Source organism: Pristiophorus japonicus, chromosome 1 (assembly GCF_044704955.1).
Source record: "Pristiophorus japonicus isolate sPriJap1 chromosome 1, sPriJap1.hap1, whole genome shotgun sequence".
NCBI lineage: Eukaryota > Metazoa > Chordata > Chondrichthyes > Pristiophoridae > Pristiophorus > Pristiophorus japonicus.
Window position 1 is genome coordinate 21,645,811 of NC_091977.1, and position 18,986 is coordinate 21,664,796.

An 18,986-nucleotide genomic window follows, 5' to 3' on the forward strand; every position below is an offset into this window, starting at 1 on the left:
CAGATTTTATTCCCTAAAGGACATTTGTAAGTCAGATGGGTTTTTACAACAATCCAGTATTTTTTTTAAATTCCAGATTTATTTAATTAATTGAATTTAAATTGTTCAGCCGTAGCGAGATTTGAACTTGTGTCTCCTGGATAATTAGATGAGGTATACTGGATTGCGAGTCCCACTGTGCTACCATGCCCATATCAAGGATTGCACCTCCAACAGTACAGCACGACTTCAAATCCGCACTGTGGTATTAACCGAGATTATGCTCAAGTCCCAGACTGGGGCTTGAACCCACAGCCTTGTGATCGTGAAATGAGGGTGCTACAAACTGAGCTAATCTCACATTTTTAGAACTTGGCGAAACTATGCAAAAATCAGACAACCAGATGAGGTTGAAAAACGTTTTATTTGGTGGCTGCAACGGTTCACGAAGGCGGCTCACCATCACCTTCTCGAGGGCAGTTAGGGATGGGCAATAAATGCCGGCCTTGCCAGCGACGCCCATATCCCAGGAACTAATTTTTTAAAAATGTGGCAAGTTGGCCAACGGAGACAACATCTACAGTATGGGAAAGGCAGTAGTATAAAATGTTCATTAAACTGCCTTGTTACTTTATTCATATATAATTAGAAATATATAATTCTTCATTGCAGGCAACATGAATTACTTCAGATTTATCAATGCAGTAAGTGCTGCCAGGAGACCGTCACCGATTCGAACGCTGAGTAAGTGGTAATCTGTCACTACTGGTCTTGTATTTTTGAAAACTGGAGTTAATCACCTGCCCTGCCCACACTGTAGTCCCTGCATGATCAGTTAGGAGATCTACTGAAGAGGCTGTAGCTTTGTGCAAAACTTTGACACATTATTGGCTATTTGGCTAAGTGATCTGGAGGCACTGTAGACAATGAAGTAGAAGGCGCCAATTTTAATGTAACCTGCCCGTTGGGAAGCTGACCAGATTTGGTGGATCACTGGTAGTAATATTGGGCCGGGTGTGAAACCACCTAATGCCTTGGGGCCAAAATTGCCCCCTCTCCTTAAGGCCTGCTACTGCCGCAAATCGGCGGCCATGCTGCGGAGCGGAGTGGCCGCCGACTTTTCGTGTAATGACCGCTGCTAGACCAACTGCCCTCCCAAGGTTTCCCGGTGCCCCGATTTTCCTCCCCCCACCCCCCCCGATCCCCCTCCCGAAAACTCCGCTGCTGCCGATCCGTCTTAAGCGCGTCATGACCGTGCGCAGTGCCGATCTCCCCTCCCCCGACGGCGTCATTCCCCTCGGAAAAATTAGGCCCACCCGGCGGTGCCAAGTGAGGCTCGGGGAGGGCGCTCCGTCGCTGCCACCATGTTTTTTTTTGTCGGCCGACTGCTATGTCGGCCTGACAATTCTGCCCCCCGGGGTTTGGCCGGGCTGCCAACAGTCAGCCTGGCACCCTCTCTTGGGTGCCAGACCGCTGGCCCGGCCAAAAACCCTCCTGGTGGTCCACTGACCCAAAGTTTACAAATCGCGGAGGCTCTCCCCTTTAAGTGAAGGGGAGATCCATGGTGGCACGGCACCGTGATGATGTCATTGCAGTAGTGACTCCGCTCCGCCCCTCAGTTGCTGTCGCCGCCATGTCTTTGCCCCTCGGGTATAGTCACCGCCCCTATTAGGACCGACTTCCGAACCAAACCAAAAAAAAACCAAAAGCCGAATGTCGCACAAGAGTCGACCTGAACCGCAGCTGCGGTTAAAAATCATTGAAATGGGGTGGCACCCCGATTTTGGGTGGGGGGCAATTTCTATCATCCTGTGTTTCCCGCCCGGTGGGTTAGGTTAAAATGACCCCCTAAAGTGTTTCTCGTCGTGAAATATCTGAGAACTGCAGTTGCGGGAGAGTATCACGCACATCCACAATTGTCTGCTTTGCCTCCAAAAAAACCTCTGCTTTGATCCAATTTCCATGTATACCTTTTCCAACTGAAAGCTCTGACCCATGTACTCCTTAGCTGAACCCACTGATCGCTAATCAGCAGTCCAAATCTAACTGTGTACTCAAAGTGGCACCACATTGACATGAGCCATAAGAGAGGCTAAAGCAGATTACATCACTACCAGGCTTGAAGCAACAATCAGTGACAGTCCCATTTGGTCCTTCATCAAGAAGCTAAGGAGGAAAGATACCGACATTGTCACGCTCAAAGTCAACAATTAGCTTGTAAGTCTCGGGAGTGAGAAAGCAGAAACACCAAGCAAGGACTTCGCACGCAATTTCACTAGCAAGACCACATCAAGAATTCCAACGTTGCTAGCCGATGATCTGCCGAGTATACAGGACTTGGTTGTCAGTGAAGCTGGAGTGTTGAAGCAACTAAACCTTCTCGACCCCAGCAAAGCACCTGGTCCCGATGGCATCCCGCCTTGGGTCCTCGAGATGACAGCACTGGAGGTAGCACCCATTCTGACAAACGGCTACCAGTCGTCAATTGACGAGGGATATGTACCTTCCCAGTGGAGAGAGGCCAACATCTGCTGAGCTTCAAGAAGGGAGAGAAGGCTGACCTGGGTAATTGCAAAGGAGTGTCACGAACCCGTGTACCCTGCAAAGCTCTTGAGCACATTGCCTATTCACACATCATGACCCATCTGGAGGAGCATGAGCTGCTTGTCGACAACCAGCGTGGCTTTAGGGCCAAACGCTCCATAACGACTCAACTGGTATTGACGATAAATTACATCACTGGCTGCATTGAGAAAGGGGAAACAGTCCACAGAGCCTTCATAGAATCATAGAATGGTTACAGCACGGGAGGCGGCCATTCGGCCCGTCGAACCCATGCTAGCTCTATGCAAGAGCACCTCAGCTAGTCCCACTCCCCTGCCCTTTCGCCGTAGTCCTGCAATTGCTTTTTTTTCAGGTATTTATCCAACTCCCTTTTGAAGGCCATGATTTGAGTTTGCCTCCACCACCCTTTCAGGCAGTGCATTCCAGATCCTAACCATTCCAGAGGCAAATGAGGAAACATTTTTTTTTACACAGTGAATTGTGATAATCTGGAATGCGCTGCCTGAAAGGGCGGTGGAAGCAGATTCAATGGTAACTTTCAAATGGGAATTGGATAAACACTTGATGAAAAAAAAAATAGGATTATGGGGAAAGAGCAGGGGCGGGATTAATTGGATAGCTCTTTCAAAGAGCCGGCACTGGCATGATGAGCCGAATGGCCTCCTGTGCTGTATCATTCTATGATTCTATAATTATCTTCTTCCTGGGCTATTTACTCGGTCGTCTGGTACCAAGTGGTCAGTGGCAAATCTGCTTGGTGCCCCTGGCCTGGGAGCACCATCGGAGCAGGCCGGGGAGCGGAAGGAGCAGCGTGGGCCCAGGGGCAGCACGGGCCAGCCCACACTGCGATATGTGTGCACACTAGGTCCGTGCAGCAGAGCTGGTCTCCAATCGTCATTTCTTAACCCTTGCTACTGGACCAAGACCTAGCTCTGGCAAGCCCGTGTGGTGGCTGGTGTGCAACGGTCACTACACGATAAAAAAAATCCACGCACAGGCATCTTCCACCCTTCGAGATTTAGTTCGGGACCTGGAACTTTAGGTCCATCATTGAAACACTTGTGAACTTTTTGACGTGGAAGCAAGTCGTCCTCGGTTCGAGGGACTGCCTATGATGATGATGATGATCCAGCAGAGGCCCAATCACGTGTTAAACGTTATGGAAAATTGTAATTTCATGGACTTGGAGAGGGGGTGGTGAGAGAATATAACCAATTCCAGAAAAATTGGAGGGATCCAATATGCCCCTCATCACCCCCCCCCCCCCCCCCCCCGCGCCTGCACCCCCCTCCAATAGCTCTGCATACAGCGGGCCCAAGTTTCCACAGGATAAAAAACGGGCGCCCCTCCGAGCTGGGCGCCCGTTTTTCACGCCTAAAACGGCGGCAGAAAAAAAACGCGCTATTCTCGAGCGCTTTGCAGCTCCTTGTCTGTTTGGCGCGGCGCCCAGGGGGGCGGAGCCTACACTCGCGCCGATTTTGTAAGTGGGAGGGGGCGGGTACTATTTAAATTAGTTTTTTTCCTGCCGGCAACGCTGCGCGTGCGCGTTGGAGCGTTAGCGCACGCGCAGTGTGAAAGAAACATTGGCACTCGGCCATTTTTGTAGTTCTTTGTAGCTGTTTAATTTTTTAACATTTTTTAATAAAAGCACATTGCCAATCAGCACATCAGCACTTGCAGTCTTCTCACTGTCTCCTTCCCCCCCCCTCCCCTCCACGGCAACAAACCGCTGTCTCCTTTCCCTCCCTCCCCTCCGCGGCAACAAACCACTGTCTCCTTCCCCTCCCTCCCCTCTACGGCAACAAACGGCGGTTTCCTTCCCCACCCCCCACGGGAATGAACGATGGCTGAAGCACTTTCACACAGGTAGGAAGATGGTTTATTTAATCTTTTCTTTGCTTATAAATGTTTATTCAGGTTGGATTTATTTGTATAATATTTTTATAAGTATAACTAAGGGTTTATTGTAGAATTTAATGACTTCCCTCCCCCCCCCTCCCCCCCCCCACCTCGTTCTGGACGCCTAATTTGTAACCTGCGCCTGATTTTTTAATGTGTAGAACAGGTTTTTTCAGTTCTACAAAAATCTTCACTTGCTCCGTTCTACTTTAGTTTGGAGTACGTTTTCACTGTGGAAACTTTGAAATCAGGCGTCAGTGGCCGGACACGCCACCTTTTGAAGAAAAAATTCTGTTCTAAACTAGAACTGTTCTACCTGACTGGAACTGCAGAAAAAAAAATGTGGAGAATTGCGATTTCTAAGATAGTCCGTTCTCCACCAGTTGCTCCTAAAAATCAGGCGCAAATCATGTGGAAACTTGGGCCCAGCATCTAGTATCTTGTTAATATCAATCAGTAAGGTAAGCGGTAGATCACCCTCCTTGTGACTGAGGCCCAGCAGCACTGAACGTGGCGGCAGACCCAGAGGATGTAGAACAGACTGTGCCAAAAATGTGTCGGAGGGCTTGCACCGGGGGTCTCCCTTAGACTGTCGGGCCTGAGGATGAGTCTGCGGAAATGGGACATGAAAACATAAATGGAAGAATCTTTAAAAACTTCTCCAACTCGATCTCCACGCTTTTGTGGGGCCTTCTGATTTTGGATTGCAGACCCCCGAAGCTGGCCTTATTCTCCAGGTATAGGCCTAGCCAGGAGGCCGGCCCATGACCGAGTCCAGCTCTCAGGACAGGACATTTCTGGTTCACCGAGAACATAAGCACATAAGAATTAGGAGCAGGAGTAGGCCATACGGTCCCTCGAGCCTGCTCCGCCATTCAATAAAATCATGGCTGATCTTCGACCTCAACTCCACTTTCCCGCACTATACCCATATCCTTTGATTTCTTTAATATCCAAAAATCTATCAATCTCTGTCTTGAATATACTCCCTGAGCCTCCACAGATCTCTGGGATAGAGAATTCCAAAGATTCATCACTCTCTGAGTGAAGACATTTCTCCTCATCTCAGTCCTAAATGGCCAACCTCTTCTTTTGAGACCACAATGCCTAGTTCTGGACTCTACAGCTAGAGGAAACAGCCTCCCAGCATCAACCCTGTCAAGCCCTCGAAGAATTGTATACGTTTCAATGAGTTCACCTCTCATTCTCCTAAAATCCAGGGAATATAGGCCTATTCTACTCAATCTCTCCTCCATAGGACAACCTTCTCATCACAGGAATCAATCTTTATTGCCCCTCATCTGTGACAAATATATCCTTCCTTGGGTAAGGAGACCAAAACTGTACGCAGTACTCCAGATGTGGTCTTGGGTTTGCTCTCTCCAGGACAGGCACAGTGGAGGGCCTCTTAAATTCTTTTAAAAGGGAATTTGATAGTTGTTTAAGAAAGTGAAATATTAAAGGATATGGGGATAGAACCAAAACAGTAGGCTTGTGCAAAAACGCACCAGCAGACTTGATGGCATAATGAGCTGTTTCTGTGCCATAACTTTACTTTTATGATTCATACTGAGCCAGTACTTACTTTACCCACACAATAAAATGAAGGCACTTAGTTTTGTCTGTCCACATGAAAGAAAAAAGTTCTTATAATAAAACCATGGAGAACCTCATGTTGAAATCACCAATGATTCACTATTGCCCAGGTAAACATTAATAGCCTAGAAAATTAGCAGAAGCTGGAATCATCATAAATTCAGGTTACCTGTCACCCAGACCAGTAAATAAGTGAGACTTTCTGTCGACTATTTAAAAAAAACTGTTGTACATTTAGAAATAAAGCCTTGGAATCATAGAATGGTTACAGCACAGAAAGAGGCCACTCAGCCCATCGAGCTCATGTCAGCTCTCTGCAAGAGCACTTCAGCTAGTCCCACTCCCCCCGCCCTTTCCCTGTAGCCCTGAAAGTGTTTTTCCTTCAGGTACTTATCCAATTCCCTTTTTCAGGCAGTGCATTCCAGATCATAACCACTCGCTGCGTAAAAAAGTTTTTCCTCATGTCGCCTCTCTGGCAATCACCTTAAATCTGTGCCCTCTGGTTCTCGACACTTCTGCCAATGGGAACAGTTTCTCTCTATCTACTCTGTCCAGACCCCTCGTAATTTTGAACACCTCTATCAAATCTCCTCTCAATCTGCTCTGCTGTAAGGAGAACAACCCCAGCTTCTCCAGTCTATCCACGTAACTGAAGTCCCTCATCCCTGGAACCAACCTTGTCAATCTTTGCTGCACCCTCTCAAAAGCCTTCACATCCTTCCTAATCGTGCATTTATATAGCTACTTTCATGACCAACTGACCTCCCAAAGCACTTTACAACCTATGAAGTGTAGTCACTGTAATGTAGGTAATGCAGCAGTCAATTTACATACTTCCACAAACAGCAATGTGATAATGACCAGATAATATGTTTTAAGGTCGTTGATTGAGGGATAAATATTGGCCAGGACATCGGGGATAATTCCCCTGCTCTTCTTCGAAATAGTGGCCGTGGGGTCTTTTGCGTCCACTTGAGAGAGCAGACAGAACATAAGAGCATAGGAAATAGGAGCAGGTGTAGGCCATTCGGCCCCTCGAGCTTACTCCGCCATTCATTAAGATCATGGCTGATCTATCATAACTCTGCTTTCTTGTACTATCCCATATCCCTTGATTCCCTTAATATCCAGGGTCTCGGTTTCACGTCTCCTCTGAAAGATGGCACCTCCAGCAGTGCAGCACTTGCTCAGTACTGCACTAGAGTGTCAGATTAGATTTGTACGCTCAAGTCTCCAGAGTGGGACGTCAACCCGTCACTCGGAGATGAGGGTGCCATTCAGTGAGCCACGGCTAACACAATAAAAGGATAAATGTCATGGTTTTGGGGGGAGGGGGGGGTGCATGTAAAAGAGTGTTCTCATATGGTTTGTTCCTAGCACAATCAACTTTGCACACTATCAAATGGCTGTATTCTCCAAAAAAAAAAGGCCATTAAACACGGGACAGCATCCGACAGGTCAGAGATGAAGATATTGAAGCTTAATGGTTATGGTAGTGGACTAGCAACTCCCGAGAGGTCATGAGTTCAAATCCCACCATGGCTAGTTGTGAAATGTAATTAAAATAAATCTGGTAATCGCCAGAAAATGATCATGAAAGCTGCCATTTTGTTCTTAAAATGCCAACTGGTTCATTAATGTTCTTCAGGGAAGGGAACCTTCAGGGAAGCTGCACGGGGGGGAGGAAGAAGAATGGAAGAGCTATAGTGGTAGCGGATTCAATAGTCAGGGGAGCAGACAGGCGTTTCTGCGGCTGCAGACGTGACTCCAGGATGGTATGTTGCCTCCCTGTTGCCAGGGTCAAGGATGTCACTGAGCGGCTGCAGGGAATTCTGGGAGGAGAGGGTGAACAGCCAGAGGTTGTGGTCCATATCTGGACCAATGACATCGGTAGAAAGAGGGATGAGGTCCTGCAGGCAGAGTTTAGGGAGCTAGCAGAGAGATTAAAAAGCAGGACCTCAAAGGTAGCAATCTCCGGATTACTCCCAGTGCCACGAGCTAGTGAGTACAGAACTAGGAGGATCGAGCAGATGAATACGTGGCTGGAGAGATGGTGCAGGCGGGAGGGCTTTAGTTTCCTGAGGCATTGGGACCGCTTCTGGAGGAGTTGGGACCTGTACAAGCCGGACGGGTTGCACCTCAATAGAGCCGGGACCAATATCCTCGCCGGGGGGGGGGAGGGGGGGGGGGGAGGGGAAGGGTTCCTAGTGCTGTTGGGGAGGGTTGAAACTAGCTTGGCAGGGGGATGGGAACCTGACAATAGATTCAGTAGGGAGGGGAGTAAAGATGGAATTAGAAAGCAAAAATAAAGAAAGTGAGTTTGAAGGAGAGTGGAAACAAGCAGGAAAAAAGGGTAAAAAAACAAATTTAAAGGCACTTTGTCTAAATGCACGTAGCATTCGTAACAAAATAGATGAGTTGACGGCACAAATTGAGACAAATGGATATGATCTGATAGCCATCACAGAGACGTGGTTGCAAGGTGACCAGGACTGGGAATTAAATATTCAGGGGTATTTGACAATCCGGAAGGACAGACAGAAAGGAAAAGGAGGTGGGTTGCTCTATTGATAAAGGATAGAATCATTGCAATAGTGAGAAATGATATTGGCTCAAATGATCAGGATGTTGAAACAGTTTGGGTGGAGATAAGGAACAATAAGGGGAAAAAGTCACTGGTGGGCATAGTCTATAGGCTCCCTAACAGTAGCAACTCTGTTGGTCGGAGCATAAACCAGGAAATAGTGAGGGCTTGTAAAAAGGAAACAGCAATGATCATGGGTGATTTTAACCTCCATATTGATTGGACAAATCACATTGGTCAGGGTAGCCTTGAGGAAGAGTTCAAGAAAGCAATAAAGAAAGGAAAGATAGATTACGAAAGTAAACTTGCACAAAACATAAAAACAGATAGTAAAAGCTTTTACAGATATATAAAACGGAAAAGAGTGACTAAAGTAAATGTTGGTCCCTTAGAAGATGAGAAGGGGGATTTAAATAATGGGAAATGTGGAAATGGCTGAGACCTTAAACAATTATTTTGCTTCCGTCTTCACAGTGGAAGACACAAAAACCATGCCAGAAATTGCTGGTCACAGGAATGTGGGAAGGGAGGACCTTGAGACAATCACTATCACTAGGGGGGTAGTGCTGGACAGGCTAATAAGACTCAAGGTAGACAAGTCCTCTGGTCCTGATGAAATGCATCCCAGGGTATTAAAAGAGATGGCGGAAGTTATAGCAGATGCATTCGTTATAATCTACCAAAATTCTCTGGACTCTGGAGAGGTACCAGCGGATTGGAAAGCAGCTAATGTAACGCCTCTGTTTAAAAAATGGGGCAGACAAAAGGCAGGCAACTATAGGCCGGTTAGTTTAACATCTGTAGTGGGGAAAATGCTTGAAGCTATCATTAAGGAAGAAATAGTGGGACATCTAGATAGGAATAGTGCAATCAAGCAGACGCAACATGGATTCATAAAGGAGAAAGAATGTGTAACTAATTTACTGAAATTCTTTGAGGATATAACGAGCATGGTGGATAGAGGTGTACCGATGGATGTGGTGTATTTAGATTTCCAAAAGGCATTCGATAAGGTGCCACACAAAAGGTTACTGCAGAAGATAAAGGTATGCGGAGTCACAGGAAATGTATTACCATGGATAGAGAATTGGCTGGCTAACAGAAAGCAGAGAGTCGGGATAAATGGGTCCTTTTCGGGTTGGAAATCGGTGGTTAGTGGTGTGCCACAGGGATTGGTGCTGGGACCACAACTGTTTACAATATACATAGATGACCTGGAAGAGGGGACAGAGTGTAGCGTAACAAAATTTGCAGATGACACAAAGATTAGTGGGAAAGCGGGTTGTGTAGAGGACACAGAGAGGCTGCAAAGAGATTTAGATAGGTTAAGCGAATGGGCTAAGGTTTGGCAGATGGAATACAATGTCGGAAAATGTGAGGTCATCCACCTTGGGAAAAAAAACAGTAAAAGGAAATATTATTTGAATGGGGAGAAATTACAACATGCTGCGGTGCAGAGGGACCTGGGGGTCCTTGTGCATGAATCCCAAAAAGTTAGTTTGCAGGTGCAGCAGGTAATCAGGAAGGCGAATGGAATGTTGGCCTTCATTGCGAGAGGGATGGAGTACAAAAGCAGGGAGGTCCTGCTGCAACTGTACAGGGTATTAGTGAGGCCGCACCTTGAGTACTGCGTGCAGTTTTGGTCATCTTACTTAAGGAAGGATATACTAGCTTTGGAGGATTCACTAGGCTGATTCCGGAGATGAGGGGGTTACCTTATGATGATAGATTGAGTAGACTGGATCTTTACTCGATGGAGTTCAGAAGGATGAGGGGTGATCTTATCGAAACATTTAAAATAATGAAAGGGATAGACAAGATAGAGGCAGAGAGGTTGTTTCCACTGGTCGGGGACACTAGAACTAGGGGGCACAGCCTCAAAATACGGGGGAGCCAATTTAAAACCGAGTTGAGAAGGAATTTCTTCTCCCAGAGGGTTGTGAATCTGTGGAATTCTCTGTCCAAGGAAGCAGTTGAGGCTAGCTCATTGAATATATTCAAATCACAGATAAATAGATTTTTAACCAATAAGGGAATTAAGGGTTATGGGGAGCGGGTGGGTAAGTGGGGCTAAATCCACGACCAGATCAGCTATGATCTTGTTGAATGGTGGAGCAGGCTCGAGGGGCTAGATGGCCTACTCCTGTTCCTAATTCTTATGTTCTTATTATGTTCATAGAGTGCACAAGGGACGGGTTCCTTGAGCAGTATGTAATGGAACCAACCAGGGGGCAGGCTATCTTAGATCTGGTCCTGTGTAATGAGACAGGATTAATAAACAATCTCCGAGTAAAGGATCCCCTTGGAATGAGTGATTCAGATGGAGGGTGAGAAAGTTGGATCTCAAACCAGCGTACTAAGCTTAAATAAAGGAGACTATGAAGGTATGAGGGGAGAGTTGGCTTCACTGGACTGGGAAAATAGATTAAAGTATAGGACGGTTGATGAACAGTGGCGTACATTTAAGGAGATATTTTTCTCTCAAGAAAAATATATTTCAATAAGGATGAAAAAGAAAAGATAACCATCCGTGGCTAACTAAAGAAATAAAGGATGCTATCCAATTAAAAACAAGGGTATACAAAGTGGCCAAAACTAAGAGGACACAAGATTGGGAAGCTTTTAAAAGCCAGCAAAGAATGACTAAAAAAATGATTAAGAAAGGGAAGATAGACTATGAAAGTAAACTAGCACAAAATATAAACAGATAGCAAGAGTTTCTATTGGCATATAAAAAGGAAAAGAGTGGCTAAAGTAAAGTTTGTCCCTTAGAGGACGAGACCGGGGAATTAGTGATGGGGAACATGGAGATGGCAGAAACTCTGAACAAATATTTTGTATCAGTCTTTACGGTAGAGGACACAAACAATAACCAAACAGTGGATAGTCAAGGGGCTATAGGAGGTGGGGGGGGGGGGGGGCGGCGAAGGAACTTAACACAATCACAATCACTAAGGAGGTGGTACTCAGTAAGATAATGGGACTAAAGGCAGATAAATCTCCTGGACCTGATGGCTTGCATCCTAGGGTCTTAAGAGAAGTAACGGCAGGGATAGTGGATGCATTGGTTGTAATTTACAAAAATTCCCTGGATTCTCAGAAGGTCCCAGCAGATTGGAAAACTGCAAATGTAATGCCCCTATTTAAAAAAAGAGGCAGACAAAAAGAAGGAAACTATAGACCAGTTAGCCTAACATCTGTGGTTGGGAAAATGTTGGAGTCCATTATTAAAGAAGCAGTAGCAGGACATTTGGAAAAGCAAAATTAGGTCAGGCAGAGTCAGCATAGATTTATGAAAGGGAAGTCATGTTTGACAAATTTTTTGGAATTCTTTGAGGATGTAATGAACAGGGTGGATAAAGGGGAACCAGTGGATGTGTATTTAAACTTCCAGAAAGCATTTGACAAAGTGCCACATAAAAGGTTACTGCTCAAGATAAAAGTTCACTGGGTTGGGGGTAATATATTAGCATGGATAGAGGATTGACTAACTAACAGAAAACAGAGAGTCTGGATAAATGGTTCATTCTCGGGTTGGCAATCAGAAACTAGTGCCTCAGGGATCAGGGCTGGGACTCCAACTATTTATAATCTATATTAACGACTTGGAATAATGGACTGAGTGTAACGTAGCCAAGTTTGCTGACGATACAAAGATGGGAGAAAAAGCAATGTGTGAGGAGGACACAAAAAATCTGCAAAAGGACATAGACAGGCTAAGTGAGTGGGCAAAAATTTGGCAGTTGGAGTAAAATGTGTGAGGCAGAAAAAAATCAAAGAGCAAGTTATTATTTAAATGGAGAAAGATTGCAAAGTGCTGCAGTACAGGGGGACCTGGGGGTACTTGTGCATGAAACACAAAAGGATAGTATGCAGGTACAGCAAGTGATCAGGAAGGCCAATGGAATCTTGGCCTTTATTGCAAAGGGGATGGAGTATAAAAGCAGGGAAGTCTTGTTACAGCTGTGCGCAGGGTATTGGTGAGGCCACACCTGGAATATTGCGTACAATTTTGGTTTCCATATTTACAAAAGGATATAATTGCTTTGGAGACAAGGTTCAGTAGGTTGATTCCGGTGATGAGGGGTTTGACTTATGTGGAAAAGTTGAGGAGGTTGGGCCTCTACCCATTGGAATTCAGAAGAATGAGGTGATCTTATCGAAATGTATAATATTATGAGGGGGCTGGACAAAGTGGATGCAGAGAGAATGTTTCCACTGATGGGGGAGACTAGAACTAGGGGGCATAATCTTAGAATAAGGGGCCGCCCATTTAAAACTGAGATGAGGAGGAATTTCTTCTCTGAGGGTTGTAAATCCATGGAATTCACTGCCTCAGAGCTTCGGTAGCCGGGACATTGAATACATTTAACATAAAGATAGACAGCTTCTTAACTGATAAGGGAATAAGGGGTTATGGGGAGCGGTCAGGGAAGTGGAGCTGAGTCCATGATCGGATTAGCCATGATGGTATTAAATGGCAGAGCAGGTTCGAGGGGCCGTATGGCCTACTCCTACTCTTATTTCTTATGTTCTTATGAAACTGCCTTCCTTAGCTGGCTTGGCATACATGTGACTCCAGTCCCTGTTTGACTCTTGATGCCATTGGGCAAACACATACCAGTTTGCCAGTATCGCCCAAGAACAATTTCTTTTAAAAAAGCAACACATGTCACTGACATTTATTGGGAATCTGTGTTCCAACCTATGATGTATGTAGCACACAAATCACTGACTCCACACGGTCTGGTGTTGTAATAACTGCAGTGACTTTGGTACTTTATTGTTCAGCTCTAGAGTGCCTCTCAGGTGTGGTGGGCAGCCTTTTATACTGCCTCTTGCAGGTACTTTCAGGTCTCCCACCACAGCGCCCTCTGTGGTGCACCATTGTACTTATTATACATTTAATGTACCTGGACAATACACAACACAACCCTCCAACACAAAATGGATGATTATAGAAACATAGAAATTTACAGTGCAGAAGGAGCCTATTTCGGCCCATCGTGTCTGCGCCGGCTGACAGAGACACGTGGCCCTTGGTCAGCAGCCCTGAGGGTTACATATATACCTATGAACCAAGGCGGAAAGGTAAAGAGCACCCAGCCCAACCAGTCCACCCCAGACAACAGCGACACCCCTTGCACCCCGAAACATTCTACACTCCACCCCAACCGGAGCCATTATAGAATAATAGAATTTTACAGCACTGAAGGAGGCTATTGGACTCTGCATTCTTGTGTCTGCCCTCTGCAATTACCCTTCTTTTTCTCTCTTAAACACTATGTTTGATGATTCTGGGTCTTTACAGTAAGGGTCTCAATTGTGAGGGCGCGTAACAAGATGCTGTAGAGGGCATCCATGTCGAGTGTTTCTTAATTAAAGCAAAGCTTGTAGAGCATTGGCAATGATCTGAACTCTGGGGAAAGAGCAGAGTAGGAACACCCGCTCGATTAAAGATTTACCGCCCAATCCCAAACCCCCACTCCCCATTCTGGTCGAACACCCAGTCAACCGAGAGCCCCAGTGATTGGCTCGTTGCAGTATTATGCAACGTCAATAATGATCGACTAGTAGCAGACACTACTGAGCGCGTACCTATTCAAGCAAAACCAGTATAACCTGTGTGCACTGACTCAGGTAGTTTTTAAACAAATCAGCAAATCCTTTGTCTTTTAATTATTGAATTACAAGTAGATTGGTTTGTGAGAAGCTCACTGAGCAGGATCCTTGTATAAGAATATAAAACCACTTTGTTTCCCTGACTCTTACAATTCAATACGGTGCATGCAGGCAGTTTTTCTTCTCTCCACTGCACCGGGCCCAAATCTCCCCAGGAGTTGTTGCTCCTTTTTTTTTTGGAGCAAGTTGATTTTTCTGGAGTATCTTTTTAGTTGTAATTCTGGCCATTTAATTTCCAGTGTAAGTGAGTTAGTTAGTTTTTTTAAAATTTATTTTTTTCAAAAGAGGGTGTTCCCAGCCACTTATGCCTGTTTTGGCCATTTAAGCGAGTTTGGCCAGCAAATAATTGCTCAAAACTAACTTAGGCCAGCGTATGTTGCCACTTCCGTTCGCACAGAAAAGCCTTACCGAGAGTTAAGGAATCAGCGCAAGTAACTACATTTAAAGCACCAGCAAGTACCAAACAAAGCATAAAAAGTAATAAGCATTCAATAAGAAATAAAGAACTGAAGTAAATAATTAAATTAACAAGTAAAGAACTGAAGTAAATCCTACTTTGAACTAAAGTCGGCAGCGGCTGTCCGTGTGGGAGTTCCTTCGGCCTGGGGTGGGTGCTGAACGTGGAATCTTAAGCGGGGGAGTGGGGGGGGGGGGGTGGTGAGGGAGGGAGAATGCTCAATGCAGCAGGCAGGTGGGAGGCTGGGGGTGGTGGGTGCTGAACACGGCATCTGAAGGGGGGGTGAGGGAAGGAGAAGGCTGAACTCGGCAGGCTGGTGGGGTTGGTGGTGGTGATGGTGAGTGGTGACGAGGAGGGAGAGAGAAGTCACATGACTGAAGGGGGAGGGGGAGAGAACAAAAGACTTTTGGGTGTCTTACCTTCAGTCTCCAAAATCCAATCTGGCACCAAAAATCACTCTCCAGGCTTTCCCTTTAAAAATGGTCGATTGCCAATATTAATATACCATTGTGCATACACGACTGCTCCATTGCGCATGCGCAACGCTGCCGGCACTGAAACAGACGCTGGACCCTAGCCCCGCCCCCCTGCCGGCTCTATTTAGTCAGCACGACCCTAGCTCCGCCCCTTCTCATTGTGCTGCGCAATGCTGCGGGTAAACAACACCCGAGGATCGGCCAGAATCGTGAATCAATTTTTCTGTGCACTTTTTCTACCAGAAACTCGGAGGTGTGCCGTTTTTGCAGGAGGGGAAGCTTGAGCCCCATGTCCTGACTGTTCTCGAGAGGGACAGTGAACGATGGCTCACTCAAGGTCTCTCTGCGATTGAATCTGACAGACATACAGGGTGGAGTTGTGTCTGCATAGAATTTACAGCATCGAAACAACCCAACATATTTGCTCAGTGTTTATGCTGCACTCGAGCCTCCTCCCACCCTACTTCATCTCACCCTATCACCATAATCTTCTATTCCTTTCTCCTTCCTGTGTTTATCTAGCTTCCCCTTAAATACATCGATGCTATTCGCCTCAAACACTCTTTGTGGTAGCGAGTTCCACATTCTAATCACTCTCTTGTTAAAGAATTATCTCCTGAATTCCCGATTGGAGTTATCGATCTTGTATTTATGGCCCCTAGTTTTGGACTTTCCCCAAGTGAGAACATCTTCTCTACATCTATCGAACCCCTCCATTTATTTAAAGACCTTTACCCAGTCACCGTTCCACCTTCTCCTTTCGAGAAAGTAGAGTCCCAACCTGTTCAATCTTTCCTGATAGTTAGAACCTCTCAGTTCTGCTATCATCCTTATAAATCTTCGTGTCAGTGGTAACTGTCACCTGGTTACTGCTGTGGTTAAAATACCATGTTTGAAAAATCGAGCCTCCTATTTTGACTTCATCTTTGCCGCTGTTAATTAAATTAACTCTAACTTCAAGGGTTTGTAGTAAGTGCCTCTCTTTATTGTGGAGAGCGTGCTGTTAGAAATTGCTGGGTAGCTTCATTTTATTCTGGTCTCACTGGGTGCAGTTACACTTTCAGTTATCCATGTTTCAGATGAGATGTTAAACCGAGGCCCTGTCTGCTCTCTCACGTGGACATAAAAGATCCCACGGCACTATTTTGAAGAAAGAACATTAAGAAATAGGAGCAGGAGTAGGCCATTTAGCCCCTCGAGCCTGCTTCGCCATTTAATAAGATCATGGCTGATCTGACCTTGGCCTCAACTCCAGTTCCCCGCCCGCTCCCCATTACCCTTGACTCCCTTATCGTTCAAAAATTTGGCCACCTCCACCTTAAATATATTCAATCACCAAGCTTCCACAGCTCTCTCCAAACATTTACAACCCTCAGAGAAAAATTCCTCCTCATTTCCATTTTAAATGGGTGACCCCTTATTCTGAAACTATGCCCCCTAGTTCTAGATTCCCCCATGTAGGGAAAAATCCTCTCTGCATCTACTCTGTCAAGCCCCCTTTCAATAAGATCACTTCTCATTCCTCTAAACTCCAATGAGTTTAGGCCCAACCTGCTTAACCTTTCTTCATAAGACAAAGGGGAGCAGGACAATTCTCCCAGTGACCTGACCAATATTTATCCTTCAACCATCACTTAAAAAAAAAACAGATTTATGCCTCTCTCTTTTTTTTGATCAAAGGTGTCTCTTTCTCTTTCTCTCCCCTGTCTCCTGTTTTGACATCCTCCTCACCCATTTCCCATTTCCCATAATGCACACTTGAGAGGTGGTTGTTCCAGCGGGGCTTGCTGGTACAAATGCAAGTTGTTGTTTTCAATGATGACGATGGTGACCTGGAATATTTTTTGCTTGTTTTCAGCTGAGCTGCAGCAGAAGGCCCCACCGACCATGATCTCCTTGGCCGCGGGAATGCCAAACCCCAATATGTTCCCCTTTGAGTCTGCCAGCTTCACCATGAAGAACGGGTTGAACATCACCTTTGGTACCAACACGATGTACAGGGCGCTGCAGTATTCTGCTTCAGCAGGGTAATTGGAGACTATACTTATCACCAAGGCAATTGAATTGCTCTCAGATATGCCCACCACCGTAGAATTTAACCAGTTTATAAAAATTCTGGTGTGACGATGAAGCTGATGGATTGTCTTAAAAACCCGAGTGGTTCACTAAAATCCCTTCAGGGAAGGAAACTTGCCATCATTACCCAGTCCGGGCCTATCTGTGACTCCTGTCCCACAACCAACTTGGTTGGCTCTTCACTGCCCACTGAAGTGGTCTATGTTGAATCGCCACCTTCTCGGGGTAAATTGCGAAGGGGCAATAAATGCTTGTGACATCCGCATCATGAGATAATTTTTTTTTAAAGTTTGGTGTTTTATAAGAAGAATATTTTTCTCTCTGGTGGTGTTCGGGCTGACTGTGGAGAGTCACAGAATTATTCATGTGTCGCAAGCCACAACATGCCACTTCCTTTACTTAATCGGGCCTTTGTGTTCCTCCAATTCTGGCTTCTTGGGCAACCCTGATCACTCCACCCTTGGCGGCCGCGCCTTCAGTTGTCTTCAGTTGTCTAGCTCCTAAGCTCTGGAGCGTTATCAAACAGAATTTGACACATACGAACAATGATGGACAGGTAAAGACCATTGTGTCCATCGAGCCTGTCCCGCTCAATTGTAATACCTTGTGTATCACAGTATATACACTCCACCCCACCCGAAATCATGTGATCCCCTGGGAGAGATGAAAAAGCAAATTTAAAAACCCAGGCCAATTTGGGAGAAAACAAATCTGGACAATTCCTCTCCGACCCATCTAGTCCAGGAGATCACTCTGGCCCTGAGTTCCCTGAGTACCTACCTTCTGTAAGAGGTGATCTCCGCCCCAGCCAGAAACAGTTCCAGCTCTCGCTTGAAGGAATTCAGCGAATCAGCGTCGACCGCACGAGACGGCAGCCTGTTCCAGAGGCCCACTATTCTCTGGGAAAAGACGCACCTCCTGACATCTAACCTAGATCTAGCCCTATACAACTTAAATTGTGACCCCTGGTCCTGCCAAACCTGTTTAATTGAAATAAACTGTCAGCTGGAACACCATCTACTCCCTTCATTATCTTATAAACCTCAATCATATCCCCCCTAAGTCTCTAAAGTGTAGAGTCCCAACTATTTTAGCTATCTTGATAACTAAGATGCTTTAGACTCTGGATTAATCGAGTGGCCATTCTCTACAACCTTTCCAGAGCCTCAATATCACCCACCGTGTGAGGAGACCAAAACTGGACACAGTATTCCAAGTGCGGCCTGACTAAGGTTTTACAAGGATAAAACAGTATGCCCCATCTTATACTCAATTGTCCTATGGATACGCCCCAGCACCTACTTGCTCTTGCTATCACTACACGGCATTGCTCGTGTACTTTTTAAGGATGTATGCTCTAGAATACCCATATCTCTTTCTACCCCCAGCATCTTTAATGCCTTTCCCTGAAGAGTGTATAAATGTTGAACAATTGCCCTGCCCACATGCAAAACACTGCACTTTTCTAAGTTATATCATTTTCCAGTTTTGAGCCCAATCTCCCAACACATTAAGATCTGCCCAGTGCAGATGAGCATCATCTACAGTCTAATACTCTCAGAGATCTTGGTATCTTCTGCAAATTTGCAGATCATGCCCCCAACACCTTTTAAAAAAATTATTTGTTCATGGGATGTGGGCATCGCTGGCAAGGCCAGCATTTATTGCGTAT

General features: G+C 45.7%; 1 protein-coding gene across 4 annotated transcripts in view; it reads left to right on the forward strand.

Annotated features, from left to right (window-relative positions):
• aadat (aminoadipate aminotransferase) overlaps nucleotides 1-18,986 on the forward strand; it is an 86,992-nt gene that overhangs the window by 4,880 nt on the left and 63,126 nt on the right. For all 4 annotated transcript variants that reach the window (XM_070878081.1, XM_070878107.1, XM_070878099.1 and 1 more), the window contains exons 2-3: nucleotides 652-723; nucleotides 17,097-17,265. In XM_070878081.1, the coding sequence (XP_070734182.1) occupies nucleotides 657-723; nucleotides 17,097-17,265 (236 nt within the window). In that variant the 5' untranslated portion in view covers nucleotides 652-656. The remainder of the gene's footprint in view (nucleotides 1-651; nucleotides 724-17,096; nucleotides 17,266-18,986) is intronic.